Consider the following 20,558-nt stretch of genomic DNA (forward strand, 5'->3'; position numbering starts at 1 on the left):
ATTCTTGTTACTTTGTTTGCGCCGAGATTAAATTCATGTACCAACATGTGGATGTTAACCAGCTAACAAGATGGGATAGAACGGCAATAGCAACCCCGATTTCCCTGTTCTGCTTTACCTATACCCCCTTTAAATTACGGGCAAGGCAACCGCACGGTTTTTTTGGGGGCAAGCCTAAAAACCTTAACAGGCTCATTACTTATGCGGATTATAAAGAGTAAAATAAAAGGTTTTAAACAGTCAGAGAAAAACAAATTTTGTATAAACCATTTTACTATTAAAATTGTTATGTTTTTGCGTCTAAAACTTTTGCGGTTTGTTTCAAATAGTTTCAAATAGTCGTCGCAGGGATTTTTAAATATAACTATTACGGGAAGCCTTTTTGGGTCAAGGCAAGGGAAAGCAGATAGCTGGGAACATATGACAAGTTTATGAGTGCAACATACCATACATATCTTTCCCAGATGAATAATGGAATGTTTCATGGTTTAAGGAACAATCAAGAACCTTGTCATAATACCGCGTATATTGTACATATATCAAAAGTTTTGTCGTTACATCATACATATGTATGTATTTTTTTAGATCCCAAACAAAACACATTCAAACTTTTGGTGGGAGCCCATAACCAGTCAAGGTCATAGGTGAAAATGCCACCAACGCTTTTCAGTCAGGACAAGCTTTGGCCGAGTACGTCGGGCTATTAACCGAAAATGGAGTTACCATTCCAGAACTCCAACTCCATACATTCCCTCACCGCATAAACTATATTTTAACGCGGCCAAAAAGAACATTTTAAGGGAGTTTGGGTGTTTTTGTGCGAGGGTGTGGAGTGCTAGCACATGGCACATGGCAGTGTTGGAAAGCCCCGAAAAGTCGGCAAGAAAAACCAAGCCAAACAAACAACAGAAACAACAAGCAAGCTTAACCATTCTCAAACTGTATATTTATGAACTGGTTCTAAAACTGTAAATTCTGGGGGTTGCTAAGCCTGGCAGCTGAGAGAGAAACCAAAAGAGAGCTTGGTAAGAAAACAACCCCAAATAAAACAGAAAATCTGAATGAAACACAGAGAACAAAAAAGAAGTAGCGTAACAAAAGGCAGAGCGTAAAAGTTGTGCAAAAGAAGACTTGTAGCTGCGCGGATCTGTCGAAATTTTGTTTTGGTTGTTCCGCCCTCATTAATTACTGATAATTTCGTCAAAGAAATGCAAAGTGGACTACAAATCGTTAAAGTTATTCCCTATTATAAAAAGGCCATGAAGTCATCGCTTGTGAAACAAAATTTCGGTACAAAACGCGCGCCTAATGCGCCACATACACGTACATATGCACGTATGTAACTGTAAGAAGTGACAGGCAGTGAAAATGAAGTGAACTTTGGCATGGGAGTGACAAGACGAAAAGAATAAGAGTTTTAATCGCGTTATTTCGGCTTGAGTTTGTTTTTAAATGGCAATAACAGGAACAAATTATAAACGTCGTCGATAATAGGACATAATATGAACGCATTGTACAGCACGAACACCAAAGAGCTTGCGCAAAGAGAGCAAAATACATCTCTCTCTCTCTATGACAGCTGACTGCCGAAGGCAGCAAAAAAGCAAAATTGGAAAGAAGCAGCATCAGCCCAAAGGATATAATTACAATAAGCTGGAAGTTAAGTTAACTAAGCTCTCAGTTTAAATAAATAATCAAAAAACAACGAATAGAGGCAACAAAACAAACAAGAATTAAAACACAACAAACACACATATCAAAATTAAGCCAAACAACAACAAAACGTCCATTTACAAAAGAGCAACAGCAAGGAAAAGAAGAGAATAGGAGGAAAGCAGAAACATCAAAGAAAAGAAAGAAAAGGGAATTGTTACAGTGAAAGAAATTAGGATATCATTTAATAATTTAAGAACGGCAACAACAATTGAAATGCCGCTATAAAACAGTTAACAGACAGTCGAACAGCAAGAAGAATGCGAAATTAGAAACATCAGAAAATTCCCGAGGAAACTACGCAGATGAACACAAAAATGATGGGAAAGCGTCCTGAGGGAAAGCATCGTCGCTGTTGCGTCTGCTTTCCTCAGAAACAAAGGGAATACCAACAACAACGATTGCAATAACAACAAATGTATTAAAAGTATCAGTAGCAGCATTAGATACTGGAGTAAAGTTTAAGTAGAGCTAACGGTAGCTGTAAAAGTTATAGTGCGAGTAAGAGGCATAAGAAACGAGCAACGAAACAACGGTACTGGAAGAATAGTTATAGTTCCCAAAGAAGTAACTCATCGAACAACGAACAAACCCCCTTTTATATATGGATAACTATAGAAAAAAGGTAAGGTGAAAATAACTAATATACGCCAAGCACCTATTGTACAAACCAATCCGAATTCCGCCAACGTAGATCTGTCTTTCTAAATAACGTTACTTATGTATGTACATTGTACAATTTACATTGTACATAAACAAATATTTAATTTGCAAGTAAAATTCACAAAACTAAACTACAATATACATTTTCTAAAACTAGAGAGCACCCAACGTACCTTTTCAATCCAGGGAGAAGATAATGTTAATTATGTGGCATGGACATTGTGTATATTTGAATGTATCATATGACATCTTTCAAAATTGAGGATACCTATGGCCTTAATGCTCCCATTCGATCAGATACCTCCTTAAACACCGTTGTTAGTTCAATTAAACGATTCGCATTTGATCTGGTTACCTTTTTATACCCGTTACTCGTAGTGCAAAAGGGTATACTAGATTCGACGGAAAGAATGTAACCTGTAAAAGGAAGCGTTTCTGACCACATAAGGATATATGTTCTTGATCAGGATCACTACCCGAGTCGATCTAGCCATGGCCGTCTGTCTATCCGTCCGTCTTTTCGTATGAACGCTGAGATCTCAGAAACTATAAGAGCTAGAATGTTGGGACTTGGTATGCATATTCTTGGGCTTCCTGCGCAGCGAAAGTTTGTTTCAGCAGGAGACCGCGCCCACTCTAAAGCCCACAATCGCCCATAACGATAAAACCCTTCCGGTGCCCACATTTTTTAATATTTTGTAATATAATATTTTATAATATAATATCCATCTACATGGCAACAATTATTCAAATAGGATCATTCATTAAAAAAGTATAACCAAACAGTAATTAATAATTTGCAAACTAAATAGAGTGCGAGAGAGATGGAGATATATTCATACAGAAAATCGGTTTCTTACGAAATTTCACTAGCGCCCCCTAGTTTTCTCGTTTCTTAAGAATGAACGAACGGCGCTTTTTTGTTAGCTGAGTAACGGGTATCTGATAGTCGAGGCCGTCGACTATAGCGTTTTCTCTTGTTGTAGCTCTGCTCCTATAAAGTGGCAATCCGGAAGTGGGTCAGCTTGTTAATTGAATTTTTTCTTTAGAGCTACATATCATTGGACCCGTCTATCGTCATCTCTTTGATTGTTGCTTCGTGATGATTCCCATTTTTATTCCCATTTCGATTCGTATTCATACTCCCGTGACTGCAGAAGCTGCAATTTCAATTAACGTGCCTGGCATCCGTCTACATTCGCAGCGTCGAGGATGATGCATCATGTTAGTTGATTGATGGCCCCTCGACGCCCAGAGGAGGGGTTCTGCGAAGCTTACTACACTGGTTGCTGGCCATTCATCTCTGGATAAACATTGATTAGATGTGCCAGCTCTCGATGCAGCAATACACGGATGCACTTACTCCTCCAGATTGTTACTTACATCCCCAAGTAGCAGCTAACCCAACTGAACCCACAACTTTGTTACCATGTTTATGTTCGGTTGTTATAGAATTTCTTAGAATTATCAAGATTACGATATTTGTTTAATCGCCTATGGTTAAATTATTGTTTGGCTACAATTATTTAACTTAAATCAATTTCTAAAAATTATTTTAAAAATATTCCCTTGAGGTTAAATCGAATGCTTGCAGACTAGGAATTAAATAATCTAAGAGCCCTTAATATTGGCTCAATACGAGCATAATTTGTCCTGACAGCGCATTCCAGCAATGGAAGAAAATGGTACGGAGAATCATGGTACGGGTATGGCAACTTCCTTCAATATTGTATTTTTGAAAGCCATTAATATTTTAAAATATAATAAGCATAAAAGAATTGGTTGTCAAAAAAGTAGGGTACTTGCCGAGTCGTAAGCCACATTTCCTCCTTTTTCGTATTTTAGAGGGGCACTTCGATTATGGAAGATGAAAAGCGTTGACAGACTCCTATCCCCACTTACCCACTACGCCCTGTTTGTCTTTCTATTTAGCTGTTAAACATTGTTTCAGTTGAATTAATGATGCATGCATCCGTCATCGGAGTGCAGGCTAGCCGTCATCGTCTTGGTTGCTGACGATTGCTACTTTCGCTTGAAGGCTCTGCACTTCGTTCGCACTCCAAACCCATATAGTTTGTTGCCCCTGATCCAATGCCCAATCGCCGCAGCCCCCAACTTGCCCCTTTGATGTGTATTTAAAAATTGTATTGCCTTTGCATTTCGTCTTAAATTATCCGATTTTTCCGTACCCGATATAGCGTATAACATAAAGTTTATTATTGTCAAAGACGTATCAGCAATATTCTTTATGAACTTAATGAAGCTAAGATTTATACCGTTTACTTCTCAAGATATTTCATTATCTATTACACACGTAAGACTTTTTGTGTCGAGCAGTTTTACGGATACTACATATGATACTCAATAAATTTGATCAATAAGAATTTCTATGTTGCTATTAATATTAAGCAGTCCTTCGTGGCATACTGCTCTTATGGTTTTCTTAAGATTTTTCTGTCCGCGTTTAAGGTGTTTCAGCCAACTACATTTTTATTTTAAACTCACCAGCAAGTAGACGACACCATTTTGCGGACTGTGGCTTTTTGCAGTCAACATAATGCTACTTCTTGGGCCAACGAATGGAGCCACTTACGAGTCAAAAAACATGAGTCGAGGCGCTGCATAAATGTTTATAAAAATAGAGCAAAGAAGTCGCGGCGACTAGAGGCTGTGAACGATGTGATAGATATCCACAAGATGCTTTTGTATCCCTCGAGCGTCTCATGGTGGCATTGGGTCAATAAACTCGCGTAAGGAGGTCTTAAGAAATCTGAACTGTGTTAGTTTTCGGGGATGGTAAAATCTACTAACTGATAAGACAACAACAAAATGATAATATGTTTTCGAATATTTCTAACATGGCATAAATGCACATGAAATTTTTTATTTTAAAATAAATTAAGTACACTTCCGCCGGAAGCAAATCTAGTGCTAGAGAGAATTCACGTGTGCCCTAGATGTAGTCTTTGGATTTGCCACGAGCTTTCTAAGTAATCATATATGGGCCATAATTTTCAATTTTGCAATACAATACTTTGGTTAATTATTTCTTAAATAATGCCATGTTTCCTAAAATTTAACATATTTTTTTTACTTGATAAGTTTTTTTGTTTTTTGGGTGTATCTATAGCTGTAGTATCGGTCTATTTATAAACAAATTTGCCGCATTTTTACCGCTTATACGGATTCTGTAATTTATTTTTTTACTGCAGGGTATATAAACTTTGGCTTGCCATAGCTAGCTTTCTTTCTTGCTTGTGTGAAATTTTGTTTCGTAGTCTTTAAACAGTCGTGAAAAATTTAATAAATTACTTAAAAATGACACATTAAAAAAAAGTATGTAAACCCAATGTCGAATCATATTGCCCAAAGAGCAGTTTTCTCGTCCATAAGTTAAATTAAAACTGGATTTTTAACCTGGAGCACGTATGAAAACTTTGAATTTAAAACCTACTTTCAGTTTAAAATGCGGATGGGAAAACTGTCCTAAATGCTTTTTGTGCAAACAATTAAAAAAAAGAAACTGTGCATAAATTGTTTTGATAACGCTCATCTAAATTCAAAGCGCTAGCTTAGAAGAAGAATACATTTTCAAGGATACACCACAAACCACCTCTAGAATAATGGAACCAAACAGCGCCACTTTGAGAGGGGAAAGTCTGGGAAAGTATCTGTTTCGGTTGGCCGCCATCCAGTCTGGAGGTTCTAAGTAACCAAATTGCCCGGTTGCTTAAGTAGTCTGGCTGACTGCTGGCACTAACAATGCCTCTGACTCATCGGTCTCCCCTTTTGTGTGTAATGGCTGTTATAACTGGCCTTTAATCAGGCAAATTGATAGCACCAACCGCAAACAATCAGCCAAAGAGTCAAAGCAACATGTTACATTATAATGTTGAGCTAGAAGTAACAAAACACACTTGGTCAAACGAAAAGTTGCGGAACAGAGATAAATTGCCATGCGCTGCCGCTTCTGGCATGTACATATACACGTAATCTGACAAGTAATGAGCACCTGCCCCCGGTTCTTATTTTCCCATATTCCCACTAAAATCCCTTCTCTTCGAGGATTCCGCTTTGAGCTGGACGCATGGCACTCACATTCACCCGACTGACATCCGTCTGCAGCTGGATCGCTATTTTCTCGTTATTTTTTTGGGGAGTCATTGCTGAGTCATCTAAGGGGAAACAGCGGTAGTTGACAGAAGGATTTCTCCCACTTCGCAGTTTTAGAAGAGAGAAATAGCTTTGAAACCCTCAGTGAATTACCGTGCCAGCCTGGTTTATTTATAACCTCGTAATGTAAAGGCACCTTGAACCAAATTTATTTAGTTTTTTATTAATTGCCATTTATTGGTGTCCAGAGATATCCATTATAAATTTAATTACTGCAAAAGGCACAAAACGCCTATTGCAGATCCATTGCGCACTCCCCTCCGAAGTCAAAGGCGTTAAACTTGGCTGGCAAAACTTAGCATCCGAGGGTTTTAGAATATGGTCTGTATATTTTATGGGCTGTGCAAAGACGAACTGCCTTCGTTCGACGCCACCCCAAAAATAAAACATGCATTCATCGCTGGAACTTCCCTTGGAAAATTTCCCTCTGTCAGCGTTGGCAGCAGAATTTCTCTGAGCATTTTCCAGCAGTCTTTCCACTTCACTCGAGTTCAGATTCAGTTCTTGTTGGCAGCTCGAGTCGTACACTTCGCTATTCGGTTCCCTATTATGTGGTAAACGGCGCCGGTCAAAAACATAAGTGTGACTCCTTTATATTATTTTTTACTGTGACATATTTTGTTTTTTTTTTTTTGCATATTTCTGGTGTAGTATCTGAAGTGCTCCAAAGAAACCTAGCCAAAGGACAAAGAACAGAAATCATTAAAAAGGCCAACCCTTCACCGGACTTTAGTTATCGCTCACGATCGTCGGTCTCACCACCCTCTGCGGTCCCGAAACTGGTTTTAGCTCTGCAAATACAACCGACTTCCCATTCCAGATCGTTGTATATGTGTATTTTTTGAGAACTCGATGCGGAAATCAACCCCGAACCTCTAAATCGAAACCTAACCCCTGTGCAGCGCTGTCATGGCAATGAACTCTTGGCCGATCTTATAAGAATCAGGGAATTGACTGCTAAAACACCAGTAAAAATGGCGAGAATCGCTAAATCAGCGGCAATGGACCGGCGCACAGAACGTGCTCGATGTATGTATCTAACAAGAGTTTGAAATTATTTTATTAGAATAAGGAAAGGCAAATCACACTTCAAAAACTTTATAGCAACATTAAAACCCTTTATGAAGGAGACTCATAACTTACCTTTCAGTATTATATTATTTTACTCCTGGCTTCAAGTTCCTAAGGTCTCTCACCTATATATTTTTCATAAGAATCAATCGCTAATCTCCAATGTTAATAATGAACTCAAAGCATGCTGGTGAACAATACACTTGAATTCTTAATGATAAATATCTGCCAGAGGTGTTTATCCGTCCCCTCATAGAGTTTTCCCTTAGCAGTTTTCTACCGCCGAATGTCTTCGACTGTTTTTTATGTGTTGGGTCCCAGCTGTGAGCAGTCGTCGCGAAAGCATCATAAAAATCTAATATTTATGAGTTGGAGAAAAAGTGTGAGAACGCACAGAAAAGTTTTCAAGACGCGATGGGAACAATCTCAATTTTAAGCAAGAGAGAACACTTTGGTGGATGCCATCGACTGTCGGATACCCGTTACTCAGTCAAGCGGAATAAGAGAGTTAGAGATATGCAAGAGCAAAGCGTCTGTTCCCAAGATTGCGTACTTAATTTGCTTACTTTTTAATGAATAGAGCGAATTGAAAAATTTTGGATATTGATAATCAAAACAAAATCTCATTGAAATTTTTCAAAAATATTGAAAAATGTGGGTGCTAGACGGGTATTAGCGTTTGTGGGCGTTAGATAAATAAACTAAAATAAACTTGCGCTGCGCAAGAAGCTCAAGCTCAAGCTCATGCCAAGTCCCAACTTTTTAGCTTTTATAGTTTCCGAGATCTCAGCGTTCATACGGACGGACTCGGCTCAGCTGGTGATCCTGATACATACTTTCTACCTGGCACATACTTTCCGACGAATATGAAAAAGTTTTTAATTGCTAAAAGTTTCGCTCTTTCTCTTGAGAAGGCTTTATTGTCTCTGCACTCAACAAAGACTCACTAAGACTCTTTTATTTAAATTCAGAAGCTGATTTGCTAACTCGGATATTATCATAAAACTTTTGTTCAGAATCGTGCATTGTGGTATCGAAAACAAACCACGAGAGAACAAATTTAAATTTAAAGCTGCTTTCGGGGTTTGAGATTTTATTAGTTGTGTTACAAATCGAAAAATGGAGAAAATTAATGGAGGAATTCGTTGCTCGGATTTAACAATGGGGTCTGCTTAGCTATTGAACCCGAATAACATACTTTATACACCAAAAAAACGGTGAAAAATAAAAATGTGAAATATAAATAATCCCAGACCTATTTCATGCTCATTTGCCACAAACAGTTGGCGTAGGTTCCCCTTAAATACTCTGGCTGCAATTGTATACTTTTTAGGTTGTGTTTTGGGGGAGGCAAAGCTAGACAAATAAGGAAAAGTTATAGAGCACCTCGGAAATATCGCGGCGTATTTTAATTTCTTTTGAAAACGCCAGACATGGACATTACTGGTGCCTCTCCTCGTCCCTTGCCTTACAACCGTCGATCCTGCATGCTACTCCTTCAGCATATCTTCCTGGACATTGTTTGCCTTTTTACGTTGCACGAGTGACAATGTGGGAGCTCAGTCGAGATAAAGAAACGGAGAGAATGGAAAATCTCAAGATCTTTGGAGGTGGAAAGTTTCCTAGTGTAGCTTTACCGTTCACAAGTTAAAGTTCTATTGGCAGACGACATCTGGTGGGGATTTGGGGGGCAACTTAAAAGTTCTGCCAACGTCAATTAAACAGGGAAACATAATCCTTATGGCTAACCTCTAGGATTGGTTTTCGCAAACCATTAGGACCCTCTGGGAATTGTTTTTAATAAACTTAACTGGTAAAATATACAAGCTAATGTGTCTTCAATTAATTGGGCTTGATTGGAAATTAAATTATAATTCCTTATATTCAGTCTTTAAAGGTCTCAGAGCGCAATCTAAATCAATAGCCAGACAGGTGTATTATCCATAAATACAGGCATATCAAAAGTAAGTTCCCGCACAAAAAAAGGATAATAGCAACTGAACAAACAATTTTTAAATTTTGTGGTAAGGGAAATAAAAGTAGTCCTTTTAATTAAAAAAGGGGACAGACATTATCATTCTCATTCATAGGAAAGTTGGGGTATACGCAGCAGTAAACAACAAAAGGGCTTCCCCAAATAATTAGTGAATATTATTAATGCTTGATTAAAAAAACTTGAAAATATTTCTAAGTATACACACATCATTTACCCAAACCTTTTATCAAAAAATTATTTAATATAATAATAATATAAATAAGTTGTTGTTGGCTTTTTTAATCTGCGTGTATTCATAAAATTTGATTGAAATCGAAGATTAAACCATAGTATAGTAGGTCAAGACCACGTACTAAGTTGTTTTGTAATTTTTGTTGCATGACGAAACAGTTTAAAGGTGCTGAATAGGGAAAATAAAAAATAAAGTCTTAAGAACATTTCAAAAGGCGAAGGACCAAAAGAATGCCAAGCTTGATAAAGTTGTGACGAAACACGTTCCGAAACAATGCGAAATATGCACATTTCCAATTTCAATGCTGCCAAAACATGTTAAAAATATTGGCATTGACTGGAATGGAAAAAGCATTCACAAAGAGACTTGCTTCTTAATCTTAAGGGAAGAAAGGATGTGTGGTTTCCCTGCGACAATGCAGAATTCCTGAGGAGCATTGTCCTTCTCAAAAGAGATTAACTATATTTAAAGATAAAGCAGCCGAAAGCTGTCGTGGAGGTTACTAAAAAAGAAGAGCAATCTGAACTAGGGAAATTTGGTTATGTCTACACAACATTTGAAAATATCATATATATAATCAAAATTCATTAATCAAATTGACCAATATATTGATTTAATGGACCCAACTCATTGTCAATTAAACCAATGAAATAGTTAGTCTCGTAATACGTAAACGTAAAGGTTACTATAAAAAATTTTTTTAAAATTAGTAATGTGGTAATAAAATAGAATAAATCCAAATCATAAAAAATAGGTAGCTAACTAGTACGTTGTTGCAACCACAAAAATGGAAAAATAACAATGTGATAGAGTAACAATTAGCAGCTATCGATCCATATCACAAATCGAAAAATTTATTTTTTGACCCATTTTCGCATTTTTTGTATGGAGTTGTATCATCTATTTTTTTCGAAAATTTTTCAAAAATTAAAGTTTGAAGATTTAAATGCCAATCGATTGGGAATTTAATTACGAGCTCAACGAGGTATCACATTCCTTAATCTGACTTCATTTCGCAGTTTGTCGACCAAAATACTGATTTTTTTTGTGCAAAAATAGGAAACCTTATTTTTTGACGAAAAGTGCGTTATTTTTATGCCGTTTTTATGTCGTAATTTAGTCAAATCGGGGCGCACAACAAAAAGACCAACTGTTATGAGCAGCTAACAACCAAGGCTATCGATCCATATCACAAATCGGGAAATTTATTTTTTGACCCATTTTCGCGTTTTTTGTAAGGGTTGTATCATCTATTTTTTTCGAAAATTTTTCAAAAATTAAAGTTTGAAGATTTAAATGCCAATCGATTGGGAATTTAATTACGAGCTCAACGAGGTATCACATTCCTTAATCTGACTTCATTTCGCAGTTTGTCGACCAAAATACTGATTTTTTTTGTGCAAAAATAGGAAACCTTATTTTTTGACGAAAAGTGCGTTATTTTTATGCCGTTTTTATGTCGTAATTTAGTCAAATCGGGGCGCACAACAAAAAGACCAACTGTTATGAGCAGCTAACAACCAAGGCTATCGATCCATATCACAAATCGTGAAATTTATTTTTTGACCCATTTTTGCGTTTTTTGTAAGGGTTGTATCATCTATTTTTTTCGAAAATTTTTCAAAAATTAAAGTTTGAAGATTTAAATGCCAATCGATTGGGAATTTAATTACGAGCTCAACGAGGTATCACATTCCTTAATCTGACTTCATTTCGCAATTTGTCGACCAACATACAGCTTTTTTTGTGCAAAAATAGGAAACCTTATTTTTTGACGAAAAGTGCGTTATTTTTAGGCCGTTTTTATGTCGTAATTTAGTCAAATCGGGGCGCACAACAAAAAGACCAACTGTTATGAGCAGCTAACAACCAAGGCTATCGATCCATATCACAAATCGGGAAATTTATTTTTTGACCCATTTTCGCGTTTTTTGTAAGGGTTGTATCATCTATTTTTTTCGAAAATTTTTCAAAAATTAAAGTTTGAAGATTTAAATGCCAATCGATTGGGAATTTAATTACGAGCTCAACGAGGTATCACATTCCTTAATCTGACTTCATTTCGCAATTTGTCGACCAACATACAGCTTTTTTTGTGCAAAAATAGGGAACCTTATTTTTTGACGAAAAATGCGTTATTTTTAGGCCGTTTTTATGTCGTAATTTAGTCAAATCGGGGCGCACAACAAAAAGACCAACTGTTAAGAGCAGCTAACAACCAAGGCTATCGATCCATATCACAAATCGGGAAATTTATTTTTTGACCCATTTTCGCGTTTTTTGTAAGGGTTGTATCATCTATTTTTTTCGAAAATTTTTCAAAAATTAAAGTTTGAAGATTTAAATGCCAATCGATTGGGAATTTAATTATGAGCTCAACGAGGTATCACATTCCTTAATCTGACATCCTATCGCAATTTAGTTAACGATATCCCCCATATATTGGGGGAGCTCTGGGAATGTGGAACACCAAATAGCAGATAAGTGGCAGTTCTGAAGAGGAAGACTAAGAACTAAAATAGAGGAATATGGCGCGTGCTAAGGAAAGGGGAGATTGATTTTTTCAGGGAATGAGGGCCGGCAACAGTGTTCTATGAAGTGTTTTTATGAGTGGTTCTGCCTTATCCTCCGCTTTTGCATGCTCTTGTTTTTTCTTAAGCGGCTGCCGCTATGTTGACTATAAATAACAATGGTATCATGACTCCAAGTTAAACGTCGCAGGAGAAAAAGAGAGTGGAAGCGAGTACGGCGAGGACCGAGCGGGAGGCTGTTTGCCCAAGAAGAAGTCAAAGAAGCACAAGAAACGCCAACAAAATATATTTTTCTGAATTTCAGTTTGTGTGTATTATACGACGCTTGATATGAGTGGCAGAAAAAAACAGGGGGATGCCGGGCAATGAAAGATATGGCTTAAAGGGGGCGCACTCTGTTTGAGTTACTGCACATATTGAGTGATAATTACAAATCGCCCGAGAAAGTAAGCGAATTTGTTAGCCGGGAAAGGTGAGAAAATATGGATCTGAATTTATTAAGAGTATATACTGGAGTTTTTAAGTCATAGTAAATCCTGATTTAATAAACTTAATCCTTTCCAACTAACGACCTCCAAGAAACTCTGAAAATGTCTTAATTATAAATAAACAGATAAGTCACCTATTAAGGGGGGTTTATTATTGAGTTTATTAAGGACTATTTAGGCAGCAAAGCAGAAAGTGAGTCATCAAGTTCATTCCCCGGGCCTTTTAGGTCCGACTATAACGGCCAAGTGCCGTTAGTCATCTATTGACTACCATCGTCCTGAGAACCCCACTTGACTTACCCAACCCCACTTAGTTGCGTCTGCTCATTAAGTCATAAAAACAGGATGTATACTTAACCAGAGAAGTGGAAAATCTACACTACATGGCAGTTGGGGATAGAGCTGCAATCTGGCAATGAAAATAAGTGACAAACTCTCCCGTTTCTTTAGCCCTCCAAATTCAATTCAAATCTTATTGAAATGCTCGCTTATCTTTTAACCGTCTTCTGCTTTTGGAATTGTTATACTGAGCCCATTTTGCAGGCAGCCACCAGTAACTAAACCAATTTTCTAAACCTATATCTTTTTTTTCTGTTTGACAAAATCCCATTGTGCGTCAGGGCATGGTATTGTTGGGGATTTCTCTACACTGCCCTTAAAGTATTTCTTTAAAATAGGACTAACGGCAATATGTGCGATTTATGTTTAGTGGAAAGCATTGCAATTTGACCTGTCCGTTTGCAATAGAATTAATACACGATGATTTAGGCCGAAAGATGAAAGTCATGCTGCTTTCAAAATACATGTTTGACTAAAACACTTTCCAAATGCTTAATCATTACCAAATCTATGAATGTGCCTTACGATTTCCCCATCCCCTTAAATACGTTTTACAAAGCGCCACTCCAGTGCCGGTCGCAAATCCAACAACGAAAATTGCCAGGATTTACCTGTCTGGCTGACTGGTCTGAGGTACAAGCCAGCTGTGTCTGCGAATATAGAAAACGCATTTAGATCAAGTCATCTTACTGTCTCAGCTCCCAGCCCCTTTATTTTCTCTTAGCCGACTCCGATTTGTACTTTGTTTGTTTTGGGGGCTCAAAGTTTCACACGCCTAAATGCAGGCAATTCATTTGTTTTATGTAAGGACGGAAAAGAAACGGGGGAAAAGCAGTCGGCAGTGCACAAGTTTTCCTTGTCTGAACTTTGCCGTTTTGGGCCGTTAAATAAGCCACTGCCAACGGTCCCTTAGCCTCAAGTTTTTGTTTAAGCTGATTAGGCGCAGCCTGATTTCATAGCCCAAGTTCGCCAAAAGTTACTCCGTTTTTTTGTGATGTTCTTCTTTTTTGTTCGTTTGAGATTTAAACGCTTTAAAAAGTTGATCTTAAAACTCCGGTTCCCTCTAAGTTTTTTGCCCAGGCGGTTTTGTTATTTCGTTATGTTCCTCTACCATTTTTGCATACTCCGTTTTTTAAGATTTTAGACTCCGTGCATGTCCGTATCTCTTGTATATTGTATTCCAGGTAGGTTGTATATTGTATTTTAGGCTTCCTTATTTCGGCGGAACCTCGATTTATTCACCTACGCCAAATATTGATCTTTTCCCTTTCTAACTGTATACCAACACCTTCGTTAACCCCTTGTGGGAGAACATTAAACAATATACCCATTTTTGGTACTAAATTCCGGCTAGCAACGAAAAATGCAATAGGAACCGCCACTGACGAGGAAAGGGTAGGCATGAAAATAGCCTTTTAGCTTCTGAGTTAGGTACTCCCATTGTTCATTCCTTAGGAAAAATCCGCCAGTTTGGGCTGACTCTCTAGCTGAACCTTCTTCTCAACTGACATCTTAAGCCTTGACCGCACTACCCTTGACAACTTTCGGCTCTGTTAAGTTGTCAGTTTGATTTCCGGCGTGCCAATAAAGGCATTTCCTTCCTGTCTCCTTGTCCGCCGTAGTCTTGATTTCCGTGGCAGATGCATTACTTGCCAATTGTTGTGTAACCTTAAAAATATTTATTTCCATGGACATATCCACCAATACTGTTCCATACTGCAAAATCTGTTCCATCTATCATCTTCTAAACGTCTCTAACTGGACAACTTTATACAAACGCCCTATGCACTCGGAAAGCTATTGAAATCCAACAATCTTGCACTCTTTATGTTATTCCAATATTAATTTATCTTGACGATAAGGTATTATACTTCGGCTATTATAGGATATCTTAAAGTTGATTTTTTTTTACATTTACAAAACCCTTTCCTTGCAGTGCTCTTAGGATTCCCTTTTTCATTTATCTGCTTGACTACCAGCAGATAAACCCTTGGCGGGTGTCATGTGCAACCATTAGACCCTGCCCTGAACTTTGTCGTGGCTTAGTGTGAATTTAATTTAATTTGTAAAACTTTTTCTCTTTACTTTTCTGTTTTTAGGTGCGTGCCATGGAGCAGCGTCTAAGTGAATGGCCCAAGCCACCATCCCAACAGCCCCAGCATCCGCATTCGCATCCGCACCAACCAGTGCCCAGTAATTCGCAGGAACAGCAGACCAGAAGCAAGTCATCTCCGAGTCATCAGGTCGGAGGGGCTACGGCACCAACATCAGCGGGTTCAAGTGCTCCGCCCACCCAGGAAGCAGAGAAGACCATTACTTCTCTGGAGATCCAAGTGGAGGAACAGAGACAACTGCGACTCCATGACGCACGACAAATTGAAGCCAAGGCTGCCAAGATCAAAGAGTGGGTAAACAACAAGCTCCGAGATCTTGAGGAGCAAAACCAGTTGCTACGCGAGCAGAACGTTAAGTGTAATCAGCAGTTGGAGCTCCTCAAGAATCACATAGCCAATCAATCGCAGCGGCATAGTATTGTAGGTCCGGTGCGAAACAGTCTTAGCCTAGACGTTCAGGATTTCGCTGGGTCCGGATCCAATCCCGAGCATCGGAGGAGAAGCGAAAGCCTAGATCCCCAGGAGATTATTGGCCGACCCCTCACTACTTCATATCCCCATCACCAGCATAGGAGAAACCTCTCGATGGAACCTCAAGAACTGGAACGAAATCTGGTGGCTGCAGTTGATGGCCTATCCCTCGCACCACTGTCAAGCATCTCCAGCAAAGCTCCCGGAGGTGGCTCAGCTGGTTCGGGGGGAGTTCCCAGACCAGATAGTTCCGATACGGATACAGCCCATGATTACGCTGAGATTTACACTCCATCCTGCGAAAAGCTACCCGCTTGGATGAAAAACAATCCAGCTCTTATGACCAGTGGCGGGAATTCCAGCACCACCACAACCACCACCAGTGAACTGGGCGTGCCACGACCACCGACTCCGCCCCTGCATCGGTTTCCCAGCTGGGAGGCCAAGATCTACCAAGTGGCCAACGACGGACTGGCGGGAGCTGGAACGGGTACAAGTACCGCGGAGAGTACGACCATCCAGGAACCAGATATCCAAGAGGGAACGGGAACCACTCTCTCCAATAGCCGACGATATGTTCACAGTCATGGATCTGGGACTGGGGATGGGAACGGCACCCTGGGCAGTACACCGGGAACGCCGCTGCCGCCTTCGAGGCAACAACAAACTGCCAGCGGCGGCTTCTGTGATATATCCGTGCCCGTATACGCAACAGTAAAGGGTCGAGCCTCGCAGATCCGCTCGATGCCATTTACGGGCGATTCGAGCGATGACTCCAGTGACGGTGAGGACCATGCGGTGATGCTTACACACCACTCACACAACTCCTCGAGCACCGAAAACACGGAGACCTCGACCTCCGGCAGCGCGTCAAGCCCCTCGAAGAGCCTGAAGACCTCCTCTAGTTTAAGTCCGGCCAAGCGAAGTGGTTCTGAGAGTCCTAAGAACGCAAAGGCGCGTGGTATGTACCATGGATAGTTTATTGAATATTTTCTTTCCTATAAACGTATTGCGTAACGTATTCCCGATTAGTTGTTACCCTTCTAACTTAAACTTAATATAAACTAAACACCAACTAACTCATATGGTTGAAAATTGATGCCCCTTAGCTTCCAAGCTCCTTGCTTCTTAGTCCTACTGCCCCAACTCGTGCGCCACCCTTAAGTGCCCTCTAAATTCCCGAAATGAACAAAAAAACTAATCTGCTCTAACAACTTGCGATTCTAACCACTTCTGCCCATCAATCAACCATCGCCTACCGAAAAACCAAATAACCGCCTTTAACCTTTAATCCATAACCCGCAGTCCACATCCAACCACGCACATCCACCACACAGTCCAGCCACACCAACCAACATATTCAACTGCAATCTTACCAACCCCACACACTGCCCCACAACAATCATAACCACCAGTTCGTGGCCTTTACCCGGTCACCTTCGAGTGGGCAGATAACTCTACCGCGCCTCCAGAGGGGCCCGAGACACGGCCACTCCCCCCAACCCGCCAAGGCCCCCTCACTCCTCCAGCACATGCGTGGCACAGTAATTTCAGATCTCTCCTTTGAATCAGGCCTATCGGACGACTACGCCCTGCCCCCCGACGCCGTATCGGAGTCCACATGCATGGACGCCTCGATGCCGTCATTGCTGATGCGACAGTCCTACGTAGATTCACCCAGCAAAAAGATTGAGTCGCTGGAGAAGGTAAGTGTACAACGAACCGTCCATAAAGTGTCATACCCATTTGCCGCTGACCCTTTTTAGATGGGCCACCTGGCCAAGTTGGGTGGTAAGTTGAAGACTTGGCGCAAGCGCTGGTTCGTTTTGAAAAACGGATCCCTCAACTACTGGAAGAGCCAACACGACGTGCAACGGAAGCCCCAGGGTCAAATCCAACTGGACGAGGCCTGTCGAATAAATCGGGCGGAAGGAGCTTCCACCTTTGAGATAGACACGGGCAAGAAGGTATACTACCTCACGGCGGACTCGCACGCCACCATGGACGATTGGATCCGAGTGCTACAGAACGTGCAACGAAGGAATGCCACCAAGCTGCTGCTGAGTCGCGATGACCAGAAGCCCACAGTGCAGGGTTGGGTGACCAAGGTGAAAAACGGCCATCCCAAAAAGTGTTGGTGTGTGTTGTTAGGCAAGATGTTCCTTTACTTCAAGGCTCCTGCTGAGACGGTAAGGAAGCATTAGGATACCAATAGCGAATCGTTATAGCCTTATTTGTTTTACTCCTTGAAGAATCCACTGGGTCAGATCAATATGCGCGATGCTCGAGTCGAGGAGGTAGAACACGTCTCTGACTCTGATTCCGAGGAACGAGAGGACGCCGCCCAGGATCAGGCTAGACTTACTGTTGCCATCTTTCCGGCGCACCAGGGACCAACCTACCTGATCCTGTCTGGCAAACCAGAGCGAGATAACTGGCTCTATCACCTTACCGTCGTTTCTGGCGGCGGACCAAGTGCCGGCACACAGTACGAACAGCTCGTACAGAAGCTCATGGAGACCGACGGCGATCCTAGTGAGTCCCTACATGCAAATAACAGATTCGATTAAGTCCCTTAAATAATTCACCTAATTTTCAGACTGCGTTCTGTGGCGCCATCCTATTCTGCTGCACACCAAAGACACCATCACGGCCCCGCTCTCATCTCTGCACACGGAAACCATGCAGCCGGAGGCTATTAAGCTCTTCAAGGTGAGTCGGTGCTCGCAATCGAAACCTTTGAAATCTGTAAAATACTTCCCTCGTCTTTCATAGAGCATTCAGCTGTTCATGTCGGTGGCGGTCAACCAGCCTGGCATCGACTACCACGTGGTGCTCGCCCAGAACGCTCTGCAACATGCTCTGGATATGCCAGAGCTGCAGACGGAGATGATCTGCATCCTGATCAAGCAGACCTCCCGCCACATGGGCCAGAAGCTCAGTGTCGGCGTCCAGGTAAACAAGAAGCTGGGCAAGCAAACGCGCGTAAGTTTTTCAGTTGCAAAGCTTCTTATGTTCCCCGAAAATCATCCTTCCCGAAACCTGCATCCCCCTGGAAATGTTTAGTTGTTTTTTTGTGTAGAAATTCCTCCCGAAATCCTCACTAACAACTTGCAATAATAGCCCAAGAGAGTCTCGCAGAAGGTGGGAAACTGTGCCGAAGTACAGTCATCATCCATGTCTCTAATAGGTATTCTTTTCTTTGCGATCATTGCCTTCCTATAAAAGCTTTGCTTCAAGGAACGAACGCTTCATACAAAATATCATATTTAAGCATACTCAATATTATGTCATACAAATAAAACAAACACTATCAACTACAGTATCAGTTATGTAGATATGCATGCCAACCTAACTTAATAATCAACTAAACCTAGCCAAGAGTTTATTATTTTTGATTACTTTTTTTTAGTTTTCAGATTTCTGTTAGTAGCAAACAGACAACAAATTTCCCCCATAACTGTCAGAAATGTTTCTGTATGTATTCATATATAGCTATCAGTACGTCACTGTATAACTCTCTATAAACAGCTCATTGTTTAAAGTACTTGCTGTGAATTTTACAAAACCAAATGTAAAATAAAATAACCACCAAATCACTTAACCACTGACATAACACTTAATTACGCAGCAGCCGCATACCAAAATATATTGATAACATTTACCCGTGCTGGCAAACAAAACTATCTTGTTTGTATTTTGTTTAAGTTCTTAGAGTTTCCATGGTTTTTCTTTTTTTTTATAATATCTTTATATTTTGCTTTGAATGTGCTCTTTGTGATTAACCTTTATCCTGTTATACTTTGCATTATGCTTTTTAAACGAACATAACGAAGCGTATAGCGTAACACAATACAGCCAACAGAAAACATCAACCACAAAACAGACAAAAATCACACCGCTAAATAATGATGAGTGAAAAATTGATCCGAAAATGTTCTCTGGCTTCTTCTTTTTCCCATATTTTTGTTGCCTTGCGTTGCGTTTCGATTCAAACGTTGCGTTTCCGTTGAGTGTGTTTCGTTTCGCGTGTAACCGAAACCAACCCTAAATGTTTTCCAACACTGTACGAATGACCGACCCCGAAATTTACAGCAACTATTGTTGTGCGCCACCCAAAGCTTATTCACCTGTGATACCCAACAGGCGGGCCACGCCCAAGCCAACGGCAGTTCGCCCACCTCCATACAGGTATGCGGGGAAATTTATAGTCTTACTAACTACTTTACAATAACACTCTACCAGTCAACTTTTCTGTACTGTAACATTCTTTGTTGTGCGAGTACAGTTGCGTTCGATTTCCGTAGTGACGTAGTTATAACTTTCCGAACCTCACTTCTACTAACTTGAACTCTAACCCCCTGAAGTTAAATTGTATCCGAACTTATCTCTGAATGGTACCATCTGCAGGCTCCTACTGCCACGCCCATAATAGACTGCAAGAGCAACCCGCCCGCGTACAGCTTTGTCCAAGGCTGGCAGCTACTGGCGTTGGCCGTATCCCTCTTCGTTCCGCGCTCGAGTCGCCTACTGTGGTACCTCAAGCTTCATTTGTCCCGGAATGCGGATACCAAGACGGAAACGGGCAAGTATGCCGCCTACTGTGAGCGTGCTCTGGAGAGGACCCTAAAAAACGGGGGCCGGGAGACGAAGCCTTCGCGGATGGAGGTGCTGTCGATTCTCCTTAAGAATCCGTATCACCACAATCTGCCGCATGCGATTCCCGTGCACATGATGAACACCACCTACCAGGTAACATGTTTGGTA

General features: G+C 40.4%; 1 protein-coding gene across 15 annotated transcripts in view; it reads left to right on the plus strand.

Moving 5' to 3' along the window:
- LOC108015121 (uncharacterized protein CG43867) overlaps nt 1-20,558 on the plus strand; it is a 147,454-nt gene that overhangs the window by 122,037 nt on the left and 4,859 nt on the right. For 5 of the 15 annotated variants that reach the window (XR_010654794.2, XM_017081371.4, XM_065867880.2 and 2 more), the window contains 8 exons: nt 15,306-16,752; nt 17,097-17,497; nt 17,558-17,980; nt 18,044-18,326; nt 18,391-18,503; nt 18,567-18,776; nt 19,887-19,982; nt 20,202-20,543. Coding sequence is in view for 14 of the 15 variants with exons in the window: in XM_017081371.4 (XP_016936860.3) it covers nt 15,306-16,752; nt 17,097-17,497; nt 17,558-17,980; nt 18,044-18,326; nt 18,391-18,503; nt 18,567-18,776; nt 19,887-19,982; nt 20,202-20,543 (3,315 nt within the window). In the remaining variant the exon portion in view is untranslated. Of the gene's footprint in view, nt 1-1,209; nt 2,339-7,302; nt 7,579-15,305; nt 16,753-17,096; nt 17,498-17,557; nt 17,981-18,043; nt 18,327-18,390; nt 18,504-18,566; nt 18,777-19,886; nt 19,983-20,201; nt 20,544-20,558 lie in introns of those variants that run through there. The other 10 variants (XM_065867877.2, XM_017081379.4, XM_017081380.4 and 7 more) reach the window with 9 other exon arrangements.

Source organism: Drosophila suzukii, chromosome X, assembly GCF_043229965.1.
Source record: "Drosophila suzukii chromosome X, CBGP_Dsuzu_IsoJpt1.0, whole genome shotgun sequence".
Classification (NCBI taxonomy): domain Eukaryota; kingdom Metazoa; phylum Arthropoda; class Insecta; order Diptera; family Drosophilidae; genus Drosophila; species Drosophila suzukii.